This window comes from Drosophila guanche, unplaced genomic scaffold (genome assembly GCF_900245975.1).
Source record: "Drosophila guanche unplaced genomic scaffold, DGUA_6, whole genome shotgun sequence".
In the NCBI taxonomy this organism is placed as follows: domain Eukaryota; kingdom Metazoa; phylum Arthropoda; class Insecta; order Diptera; family Drosophilidae; genus Drosophila; species Drosophila guanche.
The window spans coordinates 336880-351457 of NW_022995765.1; the positions used below are offsets into that span (position 1 = coordinate 336880).

Consider the following 14578-nt stretch of genomic DNA (forward strand, 5'->3'; position numbering starts at 1 on the left):
CTTTAATCCTTAAACCGCTTAGGTGGGTGCTATATATGGAAATTCTTTATGAGCGTATACAATTGTCAACTTTCTTATGGATATTTGACGTTTAGTCGATCAGAAATGATAAAGTGCAAAAAAGTGTTACATAAACTGAGAAACAAGCGCAAACTGTGACTCTTTGTAAATAGATTATAATCTATAATAATTATAGATGTTTTAAGTTCCCTATATGTATGTTTAATGTTATGTTTATATATTTTCTCTGTTTACTTTGCGTTGTTTTCGTTTTCGTATTCGATTTTTTCCTTACAGTCTAATTTCATATTTGGTTCTTATTTTTCTTTTTTTGAAATTTGATTTCAATGCAGTGCAACCCTGCCGTTCTTGAACAGGCCTGGCAACTCTGAAAATCACGAGTTGCCGACGACACAAACCATGCAGTATACTGCCAGGTTAGAGCTGCCGATAAAATAATGCTATGGGGTTTCCCCGCTTCAATTGGTTTTTTGGTTCGACTAGAGTTAAGAGGCTAAATATAACAATTCCATTGGGGGCATAAGATACTCATCTTGAGGAGGACTAGGGGTTTAGAGTTTAAATGGTCCACACCTGAACCTTTTCGGCCACCACACACCAGCTGGCGCGTTCGTAGTACGAGCCCACGATATGCAAACTGGCCACATGATGGTTAATCAGCGAATCCAGTTCGCCCTCGCGGAACACATGGTAGTAGCGATGATGCGTGCTCGAGCCGCCCTGCGAGGGACTGTCCAGAGAGTTCGTGGAGCTGTTCGAGTGCTCTATCGATTCGGTAGAGTTGCGCTGCTGCAGCGGTGCCTTCTGCTGTTGCGTGGCCGAAGGATTTGCGCACACAGTCAAGGGCGTGGAGCTGTGCGTGTCCTGCTTCATGGCTGCCATGTTGCGGCGACGCTGTACGTAGTCGTGCATGGAGGCATGGCCTAGGCCCTCGCCCAGCTGATCGCCGCCACGTGCTTCGAGAGCCTCGGCATCTTCGTCCTCCTCCTCTTCAGGAATGACATCATCATCGTCGTCGCGTACATCGCTGTCTCCATCGTCCTGAAGCAGGTAGGCCGTCTCCGGATTGAGCTGGTAGTGGCGATTCCGTTTGTAGTTGAACTTGGAGATTTTGCAGTGCTCGTAGATGCCCAGCGAGTAGCTGGACTCATTCTCCTCCTCCTCGTCCTCCTCTTCACCATCCTCCTCTTGTATGGTGAAGCTACGCGTCTGCGAGGACAGCGAGGATGTGCTGGACGATATCGGTGACTGCTGCAGACTTGGCTGCGTTGATAGATTGACCAGCATCAAGCGACGCTCTCGCAACTCATCCCGGAAGGCGCTCAGTTCCCCATTCGAGCGTTTCTTGGTGCCGCCCAAGTACTCGGAAAGATCTCCAATACCATCCAGGGAACGGCACTTGGCACGATTGCTCTTATCCTCCAACTCACGCTGCAGCTGCGCCGTCAGCTGCTCTGCAAACTCCGCACAATCCTGCGTGTGTCCGGACTCCCGTTTCTTCGGCAGCAGTGGAGCACTGTCCGCATTGAGAATGATGTCATCGTTGGCATGTGGCACGGCGTTGTTGATCTGATACTCGCCCTTGTGGTACTGCTCCTGCTGCAAACTGATCATCTGAGCCAGGCTGGAATCTCCCTCGTCCTGGGAGGCGGATGTCGATGCATCTTCACCATCGCCGCCATTGCCAGTTGGCAACTTGGCCGAACGCGGCGCACTGATGACGCTGTCAATGGAATCGGGCGAGGAGGGCTCACTGGAGTCGCTGTCCAGATCATCAGTGGCCGGATTGAATAGCTCCAGCGAGAGCAGTCTGCTGGCCAGCGAATGTGCTGACGCCGATGTGGACACACCTGAGCCCGAGGCACGCCTCACAATTGGAAAATTCTGACGCTGCAGCTGCTGGGATTGCTGCTTCCGGAACTTGGGTATCGGTGGCAAGTCCCTTATTGTTTGACGAGTGATTTTGTGCATGGGTTGGGGCATTGACTGGGGCTGGGGCTGGGTCTGGGGCTGGGTCTGCAACTGAGGTTGGGGCTGCAACTGCAGCTGAGGTTCTCTCAGGGGCTGTGCCTGCTGCTCCTTGATATGTGCCTCATCAAAGCTAAAGCGTGCCGTCTTAGAGGGGGGAGTCAGAATGGCCATAGCCGCCAACACAGCGGTGGTAGACTGTGGCGGGGACATCACCGTACCCTGGATGGCAGCCGGCGAGTGCGCCGGTGTCGGAGGGCAGGGCATTATCAGAGGCGATGTTGGCACAGATTGAGAGGGTGGCAGTCGAAAGTTGGGATGGTTGCCCCTCTGTGGATTAGCTGCTCCAGTCGTTCCCCCCGTAACCGAATTCACCGCTTGGCCATTGCTGGAGGAGGAATTGCTCGAACTGGAGTTGGAGTTGTGGTGCTGATGCTGATAGTTCAGCTGCTGCTGATGCTGTTCCGGCTTGGGTATGAAGATGACCGAGGCGAAACTATCCTCCGACTCGATGCTCGTGTCCGACTGCAGACTGCTGTCCTTGGACGAATCCGAGCCGGATTCGCGCGAGTGTCGCCGGGCTTTGACTTGCTCGCTGTTCGCGCATACAAAGCATTCCTGCTGGTACTGGCTGCAGTGGCAGACATTTCCCAAACTACAGTCCACGCAGCTGCAATACGTCACTGAGCCGGCAGCGGTTGTTGGTGCTGGCGACGTGGCCGTATTGGACAGTATTAGGTGCGACAGATGATGCTGCGGCAGATGGTGGTGATGATGGTGATGGTGGTGGTGCTGCTGAGGCTGCTGTGTTGCCGACACTGTGGTCTGCTTGTTATTGTTATTTGTGGCAGCATTATCCGCCATCGCGGAGCTCTGTATCGGAATCGATGGCGTCTGTGGCGCACTCTTGATGTTCTGGATCAGCTTGCTGATGCCTGTTTTGGTCACCCGCTCCAGACTGCCCGTCGAGCTCTTGATTTTGGTGGTGAATCCCTCGCGGATAACCTGCAGCCGCTTCGAGAACATCGCCGAGCGACAGAGGAACGCCTCGTTGAGGGATGTCTGCTTTTGGATGCGCTTGCGCACCCGTTCCTTCTCTCGCAGTCGATTGCAGGCCATCAGCTCCTCATTGAGAGAGCTCTGCTTGCGCAGCCCCGAGGAACTGCCTGCTGGTACCGTTCCATTAGTCGTTGCCACCGCTGAGGCACGCTGATGGAAATTGTTGGCATAGCAGCCGCTTCTCGTGCACAGGCTGCTGCTCATGCCCCCATTGACGCTGTTGTAGCTGTTCATCATATGGAACGCCTCGGAGTTCGGGGGCGTCGCGGGATCTGACAGGCCATCTTCCTCGCAGAGCGATTGTTTCTGCTTGATGAGTTTGGGCCGTCGGCTGAGCGTGTTGCCCGCACTGACCGTGATCGTGGGCGAGTGCCGGCCATTCAACTGCTGTGCCTCGGGTGCATTGAGCAGCATAGCCGCCGGACTGGCCTTTGGCTCGCCCGGAATCAGTGGACCCCCCAGACTGGGCACACTTGAGCGTGAGCGCACAATCTGTCGGGGTGGCGGCTGTAAAATGCTGCCCAGGCTGCGTGACTTGAGGCCGGCGGACAGTGGTGGATCGGGTGGAAAGTCTTCAAAGTCTTCCAATCGACGCAGCTCGATGGGCAGATCCTTGGCATCCTCATAGTCCAGGCTGCTGTCGTTTTTAGTGTCCTTGGAAGACCAAGAGTCCATGAACCACGCATGACGACGTCCACGGGCCAATTTCTGCAGCAACAACAGGAAAGATTGAGGTTGAATTTGGATTCTATCTTGTATTTTTTAACTGCTGAACTCACCTGTATGGCGCGTCGCACAAAACTGTAGCAGGACTCACCGGGCGACGATGAACTGAGACTGGAACTGTCGCCATCTCCTGCCGAGCGGCTGGAGGTTGTCGATTCCTCTGTGTAGGCGTGATACGGCGCCTGACAATTGTCGTCGTCCTCCTCATCGGAATATGAATAATTACGATTCTTGGGCGGCTGCCACGGTATGAGCACATCCTGCGACTCGAAGCGACGATGACGCTGCTCCAGCGCCCACACAGTTATGACCACACGGCCGCCAATACGCAGGATCCGGGCCAGCTCCCTCAAGGCCTGAACACGTCGCTCCGTCGTAGCAAAGTGATGCACCACGGCGAGGGAGAGCACGGCATCGAAGCTGTTATCGCGGAAGGGCAGCTCCAGATTGTCGCAAAGCGCCACCTGCAAGAAAAGAAGACGAAACAAAAAACATGAACCGGATTGCTTTGAGGAAGGAGTGTTCGAGATGCCCCCAGTGCGGACTACTGACAATTAAGTTACGCAAATGCCAAGAGAAGCCCACTCTGGAATCTCTTTGAAACCGGAACTGCTGACTCCCCCTAGGGTCCCGCTCGCAAAGTATTTAATTTCAAATTGTGCTTCAGTTGAGGGCCACACACTGGGGACAAAAACCATTTCCATGTCAAAGCGGTTCAATATCATTGTATTATACAGTGCGCCCTAGATAGAGAGAATGTATAAAGATTACAAGATAAGCAAACATTGCAAACAGCAGCCCAGAAAAAAATCTAAGCATATCGTCTGACGTCGCGCAACGAGAATCGCATCCCTCCGATGCGGAACACGGCGAGCGCGACACGGTTAAAGCGACAGACGACGGTAGACTCTAACAAGGACGTACTGGCCATCCTAGGATTAACGCCTGAGCTGCTGGCAACCATCTTCGACCAAGAGGGAAAAATCTCGGACGCCGACTATCTGAAGGCAGATTTGGAAATCTCGACCGATATGAAGGATGCTGTTATACGCGTAGAAAACCCGTATGTCTGCGAATTCAGGGGGATCAAGTAGTAGAAGGGAGCCATGACAATGGCCTGTGGTAAAGCAGAGACTCTTGACTTTCTCAAAACCATAGTCCGAGGTTTTGGGTAACTTTGGACAGATGCGGCACTCTGCGTGGTCTCCACAGTTCCCAGGAGAACGATTATCATGGACCCTGGACACATCTGATTGGACCAGGCAAGACAAAAGGAACGGCAAGAAACTCTGAGTCTGCATCACTCTAGTGTACCATCTGCGGACCTGCTGCGGTCTATGGAGAAGAAGGCGAAAGACGAGGACCCACCCTCGGAGTCTGTCAGGGCCCTCATGCCTCTTAACCCTCTTGGCACACACCGGACGGTCCAGGTGGCTGAGCAGCGGACAGAGGGAGTGGATACAGTGTTACTGCCTATGTGGATGATCTATTAATAATGCAGAATGCTGCTGAATACTGCAATTGGGCAGTTCTAGGACAGCCGAACGGAGAAGAGTTGGAATCTTCTCTGGGGACCTAGCAACCAGCATATCCTTATATATTCAGTCTGGTACGTGGCAAGGTTGTTATACACACTGGACATACCTCCAATGAACATAGCAATCTGCGTCGACAGCCAGGCTGATCAGATCAGACCGCCCTCAATCACACTAACGCTCCAGAACTGGATCGGCTAAGGCAATAGCGGACGAAGTGTACAAAATGCGGAGGCCAATACGAGATATCTCGTTATAGTAGACGAAGACCCTTACATCCTCCAGACATGCCGCTAGGCAAACTTGAAAACAGGCCCTCTTTATTGAGGCTTCGGGCTGGTTTGGGAGGACACCCCCATGCACTGGATAACAGCCCAGGATGAGTGTGAGCATCGCAGAGCTGCCTTCGAGTGACCTCGGCTTCGACCGAGCAGCCCCATAAACCTAATTTAACCGAACCTACTCCTCTCTGCAAGCACATGCCAACAAAGGTACACAGCTCATTCACCTTCTCAGTATTTTTACTTATCAAACGGACTATCTTTCGATCTCTTGACAGAACAAAAAAGTCACAGTCCAATAAGAGAGCAATTAGGAAGTGCTTCTGATGAAGAGCATGAAATGTTCTAAAAAAAACTTCCTGATCCAGCCAATTTGCATTCAAAAGGCAGAGCGGCTAAGCGAGCTAACAGAGCGTGTTGGAGAGAGAAGTGATGTAGATGTAGATGACAGATGTAGAAAACTGTAAAATGTAAAATTTGAAGAAAAAAAGGCAAGGTGGGACGTGTGAGACGCTGCTTACGCGTCACAACTTTTATACCTGGTACTCAGTGTACCTTAGCGGTTTTTTGTCAAATTTTAAATTTTTTCTTCATTTGTCATCTACATCTACAACACGCTCCTTTAGCTCGCCCCCCTTCCCTAGACCCAAACACTGCAGACTCACGGCAGAGGCAGATAGGTGGCAGAGGTCACATGAATGAGAGAATGTGCAAAAAACAAATAGAAGCTGCGGGACATGGTGGGTTTAGCCACTGCAAATAAATGTTTTCCTTTTGGCTATAATAATAGTCCAATCGGATCCCAATTTGATGATCTGATAGATATGGTCCTTCCTTACGGAATGGCGCGGAGGTTTTCGCCCTTTTGCGGGGGAGGAAGAGGGCGGGGCTAATTTTTGAAATACACTGGTTTCAGTGTCAGCATATGGCAGTCTGGATGCAAAGTTTTGAGGCTCTAGCTCTTATAGTCTCTGAGAACTAGCCGACAAACAAGACGGACAGACAGACATGGCTCTACCGACTCGTCTATTGATGCTGATCAAGAATCTATATACTTTATGGGGTAGGAAAAGTTTTCTTCTGTGCGTTACATACAACCGTTATTCCCCACAAATACAATAACACAAATACAATAAAATATATTTACTCTTCGAGTACCGGGTATAAAAACGACATTCCGTAGGGAATGACCATATCTATCACCAAATTGGGATTCGATGGGATCATAATGATAGCCACAATGGAGAAATTAATTTCCAGTGGCTAAACCCACCCTGTCCCGCAGCTTTTGTTGTTCTTTTGTCATTCTCTCATTCACACTCTGCTTCTGCTTCACGGGCGCTACCTCTGCCTCTGCCGCGAGTCTGCAGTGTGTGAGTCGGGAAGGAAGGGCGGAGAGCTAACGGAGCGTGTTGGTTGAGAAGTGTTGTAGATGTAGATGACAGATGAAGAAAAAATGTAAAATTTGACAAATAACCGCTAAGGTGCAGATGTTGTACTGAGTGCCGGGTATAAAAGTTGTGACGCGTAAGAAGCGTCTCCACGTCCATTCTCGTTAGTTTTCTTTTATCTTCAAAATTGTAGGTTTGGGATTCTATACTAGGGATACTGGGGATACTCATCAGGACGGACAGACGGACGGACAGACAAACAATGGCTATTTCGGCTCGGCTATTGATGCTGATCAAGAATATATATACTTTATGGGGTCGGAAACGCTTCCTTCTGTGCGTTAGATACTATGTGCACAAATACAATATACCCTATTTAATCTTCGAGTACCGGGTATAAAAACAGTTTATTTGTTGCAATCTATGAGAACAATTACGATTAAACGAAGTATTTGCTCTCTCTCTCTCTCTCTCTCTCTCTCTCTCTCTAGCTTGCTGTGTAATTTTCTCTAAAGTGGAGCAGAGTTGTCAAAACTTACTGTGAGTTTATTTACGTATTCTAAAAGCTGTCCCGTTTTGTGGATATCAATTAACATTAACATTCACATAAGTGTTATAAATCAATTATCGAGTTCAGGGGCATAGAATTTGGCACAATAGTATCAGCTGAAGAAATAGTTCTGTCAGTTAATCCGAAAACCTTTAAAGAGAATTGAGTTTGCTTAAGCAAATACAGCATTTGAGTTATACAACTTACACATACATAACCATACATACATACGTACATAACATAACATAACATAACATAACATACAGAAGCCACGCTGCATTATAGAGCGGCCTTTCTGACCTCATGGTTTAGTGTTTCAATTTCCAAGCTAGGATGAATGCGTATGGTCTTTACAAATCATATTTATAGCTGGCAATCGCCATTTTGCACAGTTGAACATGTATGAGAGTGCTTTGTGGATGTGTAATGTTGACAAGGTTTTCCTCTGACGGTGGATGGAGAGTGCTCTCATCCAGGTGAAAATGAAACATGTTACGCATACGTTGCTTTGCACGCTAATGACGGCAAATCTGCTGAAAGGAAAGAACCTACAGAAAGATACAAGGAGCGGGGCATCCGGGAGCAGCACTCTCTGCTAATAGAAAATATTTACATTTTATGCAGTTGCTCCTTTGCCCCTCTCGGCTCACGGGCTATTTAAATGGCGCTTAAGCCAAGAACGGCCCCTAGAGCCGTAGCTCTTATACCCGGTACTCGAAGAGTACCTTATATTATATTTGTGGGGAAAATTTGATGTATGCAAACGAATATATGTATATATATCTATATATATAAAAGAAAGTCGTATTTTGTAAAGCACTTATAACTAGAGAACGGCTGGACCGATTGCCATGGTTTTTGATTTGTTGGATTTGTTTCCGTCGCAAGTAGCAGAATACATCTTAAAAACAACTTATGGCCCGTTTGTTGCGGCCTTAAAGCCAAAACTTTATTTTTTTTTCTGAAGACATCATGTGTGTGTTCAGAAATTTGTCTAAAAAGTGCATTTGTTCATTTGTTGTTCATTTGTATTTGTTTAATCATATTTAATATTTGTTTTATTTAATTTTGTATTAATTATTTTAATAAAAATGCCGCGTCCTAGAAGATCCAATCTTTCCCAGCGTAATGCAATTAGGCAACGGAATATCGCGAGTCAATTATCTGAAATTGCACGAGAACAGCGCCGCGTTAATATGGAGCAAAGAAGGGCCTTAATTCGTGTTGAGAAGCATTGCTGGTACATGTTCGAGGGCCAACATCATTTGAATCACTGTTAATGATTGTTAATGGTATAGTGTGCCCCACATTTCGTGCAGCATGTCAAGAGCTACATTTGCTTGAAAACGATACTCATTGCACGACAATCGCTGAAGCAATTATTTCTGCATCTCCAAGTCAGATACGCACATTATTTGCTATCATCATTTCAACATGCTTCCCATCGAACCCACTTGACCTGTGGAACAAATACAAAGATAACATGTCTGAAGATATTTTACATCGAATTCGCGTCAGCTCAAGAAATTACGATCTTGAGGTGAATGAGGAGATCCATAACCAGACTTTGCTCTTGATCGAAGATATGTGTTACCTCATGTGCCGCAGTTTGTTAGTTAGGTTAGGAGTGCCAGCGCCAGATCGCGGAATGAATGACGCATTTAATAGAGAAATGGAACGTGAACATGAATATGATCCACATGAACTAATCCAATCAGTTCAAACGAATGTACCTCTGTTGAATCCTAAGCAGAGGGAAGTCTATGATACACTGATTAATGCAATTGATGATGGAAATGGCGGCTTATTTTTTTTGGATGCCCCCGGTGGAACTGGGAAGACATTCCTCATGATTTTCCCCACTGTACGTGCGAGATCCGAAATTGCGGTAGCAATTGCTTCTTCTGGAATAGTGGCCACATTGTTAGACGGATGCCATACTCAGCGTTAAAATTGCCATTAAGCCTTCAAACTACTGAACAACCGACATGTAACATTTCGAAAAACTCCGCAATGGCCAAAGTTTTAGTAGCATCAAAAATCATCATATGGGACGAATGCAGAATGGCGCACAAACGCGCATTGGAAGCACTAGACCGAACATTAAAAGATCTGCGCAATGACTCGAGATCTTTTGGTGGTGCAATGATTTTATTATCTGGCGATTTCCGACAAACACTACCAGTCATTCCAAGATCTACTGCTGCAGACGAAATAAACGCTTGCCTCCAAGCATCAAATCAGTGGCGATATGTAAAGAAACTTCAACTGTCTGTAAATATGGGAGTTGCATTGTTGAACGATCTATCTGCTGATGATTTCTCGAAGCAATTGCTGACTATCGGTAATGGCCGTGTTCCTGTAGACAAAACGAGCGGTTTGATTTCATTTCTTCCAAATTTTTGCAATTTCGTATCATCAAAAGACGAGCTTATCAACAACGTAAGAAACTTCCCGGATATCATTGATAACCCCAAAAATACTAATGGGTTCAGTGAGCGAGCAATTTTGGCCGCTAAAAATAAAGAGGTAGATGACCTCAATCTTATAATTCAAAATCAAATCGTAGGTACTCCATATTCATTCAAATCTCTCGACTGTGTAACAAACGAAGAAGAAGCCAATAATTATCCAACTGAATTTTTAAACTCCTTGGATGTGCCTGGTTTACCACGGCACAATTTAAAACTTAAAGTACGGTAGTCATCATGCTTAGAAATTTAAACCAACCAAAACTATGCAATGGAACGCGTTTGGTGATAATAAAACTGATGAGCAATGAGATTTACGCGTCGATACTTAAAGGAAAATTTAAAGATGAGGAAGTTCTTATTCCAAGGATTCCGATGATCCCAACGGATATGCCCTTTGAGTTTAAACGAATTCAATTCCCGATTCGTCTTGGCTTCGCCATGACGATCAACAAATCACAGGGCCAATCCTTGACTATTTGTGGCCTCAATCTAGAAAATGAATGTTTTTCTCAGGGTCAATTGTACGTGGCATGCTCACGTGTCGGCAAACCATCCGCTTTATATGTTCTTGCGCCTCTCCAAAAAACAAAGAATGTCGTTTACCACAAAGTGCTTGAATGAAAATCCTATTACTATTGCATTGGATCATTGCAACCTATAGAAGATGCACAGCATAAATTCTTGCAATATGGGCAATATGGAAGAACAACTTGACAGGCGTCAAGGGATGAACACAGCTACGAAAAGAGTAGGTCTCCAAGATCTACAGCAAATGCTTCATGAACATCATGCATTGGTCAGGCTGTTGAAGACTGCTTTAGAGCGCATGCCAAGTGATTGCAATTCGGTCAAGTCAATTAAATACATTTGCAAATATGTCACGAAAGGGGAGCGACATGCCGGTTTTGGTATCCAAAAATCCAATACCAACCATGAAATCACGCGCTATCAAGTTGGTACTTTTTTGTTTCTATCTATATAAACATATTATTTTGTATCATTGTTTTAAGTTCATCAAAGCCTAAATTAGTTCAGCTAAAAAGTAACACGACATTCATTGACTGTTAGGCGGTGCGAAGTTCGCCGGGTCAGCTAGTATATATATGTATATGTATATGTATATGTATATATATATGTATATTCTTGATCAGCATCAATAGCCGAGTCGATAGAGCCATGTCTGTCTGTCCGTCCGTCCTTTTGAGCGCCTAGTACTCAGATACCATAAGAAATATGGACACCAAATTTTGCATCCAGACTGTATGCTCAACTGTTACAAGTGTATTTCAAAAATGAACCCCGCCCCCTTCCGCCACCACAAAGAGCCAAAATCTCCCACAGCCACAATTTTGAAGATTAAGGAAAACTAAAAACGCCATTCTTTAGGGAAGGACCATATCTATCAGATCACCGAATCATTTTTATAGCCAAAATGAAGAAATTAATTCAGCAGCTTTTTTGTTTTTTTTTCACATTCGTGCTTCGTGTAGTGTGCGGCCCTACGGGAAGTGATGTAGATGTAGATAACAGATGAAGAAAAATGTAAAATTTAGATAAAAACCGCTAAGGTACACATGTGGTACTGAGTACGGGGTAAAAGAGTTGTGACGCGTAAGAAGCGTCTAACACGTACTTTCTCGTTTTTTCTCCAATTTGCTCTGTTTTCTCCTTTTGGCCCTTTTGCTCTTTTTGCCTCTTGAAAATTGCTGGTTTTACCTGGACCTAAACAGAAAGTATGCCACAAACTACCACAGCCTTTCCGTGTGGCCCCTTAGTTATCCTGCTGAAGCGCTTCGCTTTCACTTTCTTTTATTTGCTCATATTGAGTTTAACTTTTTTATGTTTTGCGGCCTCGGCACTACCCACATTTGTGCAGAAGTTGTGGGGCAAATAAAAAAGTTGCTAAAATATATGAGCCTCCAGTCCTGTACCGTAGCCGTGTGTGTGTATTTGTTGCAGCTGCTGCCGCCCCCCTTGCTAGTTATTTGCTTTTAAAATTATTGAAAACCAGTCCTTGTACGAGTTGCGGAAATCAAAGTTCCCTTTCCAGCCTCCCGCCAGTAAGTGCAACTTTCAGTCGCCGGCCGAAGTTAAAATGGTTTTGCATAAAGTTTACGTATTCGCTGCGAATAAACTTGCATCTGCTTGCACATCACGTTTGCATCGGGTGCTCTTTGAGTTTATTTTAAACACATAAGGTAAATGGAAACAAAGCCAGATAGAATCCCTGCAATTGAATGTGATTGAATTTTCATCTGTTCTATGCACGGACTTGGATAGCGTCTGTTTGCTGGGTCCTGTTGCACACTGTCATCAAGAGTGATTAGAGACCCATGCAAATATTTATCTAGATGTCATGAAGTCGTGACATTCGAAAGGCAGCAATCAGAGGTACATATTTGTCAGGGCCCGATAATATGACACCCTGCTATATCCAAGCCTCGTCAACCACACGCAAAATCGACATATAAGCCATAATTATGGCGGCAGCCAGCCGGAGAGGCAGAGTGAGAGCCAGGGAGTGGTCGATCACTTCCCGGGGAATGCATTTCTTAGTAAATGGTGTTTTTACCGGTACTCGAAGAGTACATGGGGTATATTGTATTTGTGGGGAATAACGGATGTTTGTAACGTATTGTAAAGTATATATATTCATGATCAGCCGATTGAGTCGATTGAGCACTGTCTGTCTGTCCGTCCGTCCGTCCGTCTGTCTGTCTGTCCGTCCTTATGAGCGCCTTGTAGAGTAAGACCATCAGAGATAGGGCCCCCAAGTTTTAAATTTTGCTGATCAGCTGATCAAGAATATATATACCGGGTATAAAAATGATCAAATATCATTACTACAGAATCAGGGCATAAAAAACGCAATCGTGTATCTTTCGATTATTCTGTTTCAGATATTTATATTCTTTGTTTCTTCTTAGTCCGAGAGGATATTGAAAAATTCAATGGAGTCGGTTTTTATTCTGCACTATTAGTGTCGCTGCACAGTGAGCTGGGCGGGCAACGGTTTGATCTGTGGACAAGATCGAGATCTGGATGGTTGGCCAGACCAACCGCTAGCCTTCTCCGAGATCCACTGCCAGCGTGACAATTGCCCGGATCTGACAAATTCCGGTCAGGAGGATACCGATCTGGATGGCCGTGGCGATGCCTGTGACGATCAGGTGCAGAACAACAAGGACAATTTTCCGCTGTCCTACAACACGGAGCAGCTGGACGCAAACGCGGACACAAGTTCAATCCGCGGCAGCTGGACTCGGATGGGGATGGAGTGGGCAATGCCTGGACGTTGACATGCAATGACTGCACTACGGGAGAGGTAGGCTACCATAAGAGATTTATGAAGAGGAAGGGTCGTGTTAGTCGAGGATATAATGTGATAGAAGGAATTATAATCCGAGCATAAAACCCTAAAGGGTTCGTGCAAGACATAATTCGATCTGCACAGTGGAAGGAACAAAGGAATACAAATTTTACAGTTTTTCTTCATCTGTCATCTACATCTACAACTCTTTTCACACCAAAACGCTCCCTTAGCTCGCCCCTCTTCCCTAGACCAGCACACTTGTAACGGACACGGGAAGTGTCGTCTCGTCAGCACTCTCTGTCTACTAAAAGTTTGCCGGCTAGGCTCAGGGAAAATGGGGTGGGTGGTGTGCTGCGAAAACGAACTCCGTCACCTAACAAAATCGTAGACAGATTTACGGGAACTGGGATCGGAATTACAAACCCGGACGGAACTTAAGGTCCACTACCTACTGTGAAGAGCAAGGTGGATGTGCTCTTCCCTCTTGACCCACCCTCCATGTAGAATAACATAAGAATATGCCATTATGGTTCTACCCAAACCCTGCCGCTGCTGCCTATGTGCCTTAGGAACCCCTCCCAAAAAATCAGATTAGAAATTCATGTTAAATCGTTATAATTTTACTTTGACTTGTATGACTTCAGGTTGTTTGTAACCCCCATTATTTCTACCCTAACCCTTCAAACTATTTTTACTGCATGTGTATATATATATGTGGGACTAATTTAATACATAGGAATTCAAGAGAATGATCAAATATGAATAAAAATAATATAATCAAAATATAAAGTAAGAATTAATTAATTAAATGAATTAAATGGCATACTTGTAGTGATTATAGTTAATAATAATTCATTTTATATATGGTTAAGCATGCATGTCTCACTGTGTAGACGCTATTCTCCTGACCCGGAGTGTATGTGTGTATATGTGTGTCTACTTACAGACTTTTAAACAGCTGTTGGTGTCGTTGGGCCCAATTTCACGTTCTAACTGTTAAAGAAATGTAGAAATATGCAAAATAACAAGAAGCGTTATGAAGAGGTATTTTACCAATACCTTTCCATGGACACAATGAGACCGATGATGCACCCTTTAGAATCTATTATTAACTACGCATAAATTTCATGTTTTTCTTCTTCTATTCTAAGTTAATGTCTAGGAATATTTAATATTATTGAACAATTTTCTTCTCTATTTTTTTTTCTATCCATAATTTTTCATTACATTTTCTTTTCTAGATTTTGTGATTTACTTTTC

The 14578-nt window shown here is 45.5% G+C and overlaps 1 protein-coding gene across 1 annotated transcript in view; it reads right to left on the bottom strand.

Moving 5' to 3' along the window:
- Window positions 1-328: 328 nt before the first annotated feature.
- The window catches only part of LOC117591102, an 18925-nt gene continuing 4675 nt past the window's right edge, over window positions 329-14578 (bottom strand). Inside the window, exons 3-4 of the mRNA XM_034284204.1 lie at window positions 3828-4238; window positions 329-3756 (exon numbers count right to left, since the gene is read on the bottom strand). Of these exons, the coding sequence (XP_034140095.1) occupies window positions 580-3756; window positions 3828-4238 (3588 nt within the window). The 3' untranslated portion in view covers window positions 329-579. The remainder of the gene's footprint in view (window positions 3757-3827; window positions 4239-14578) is intronic.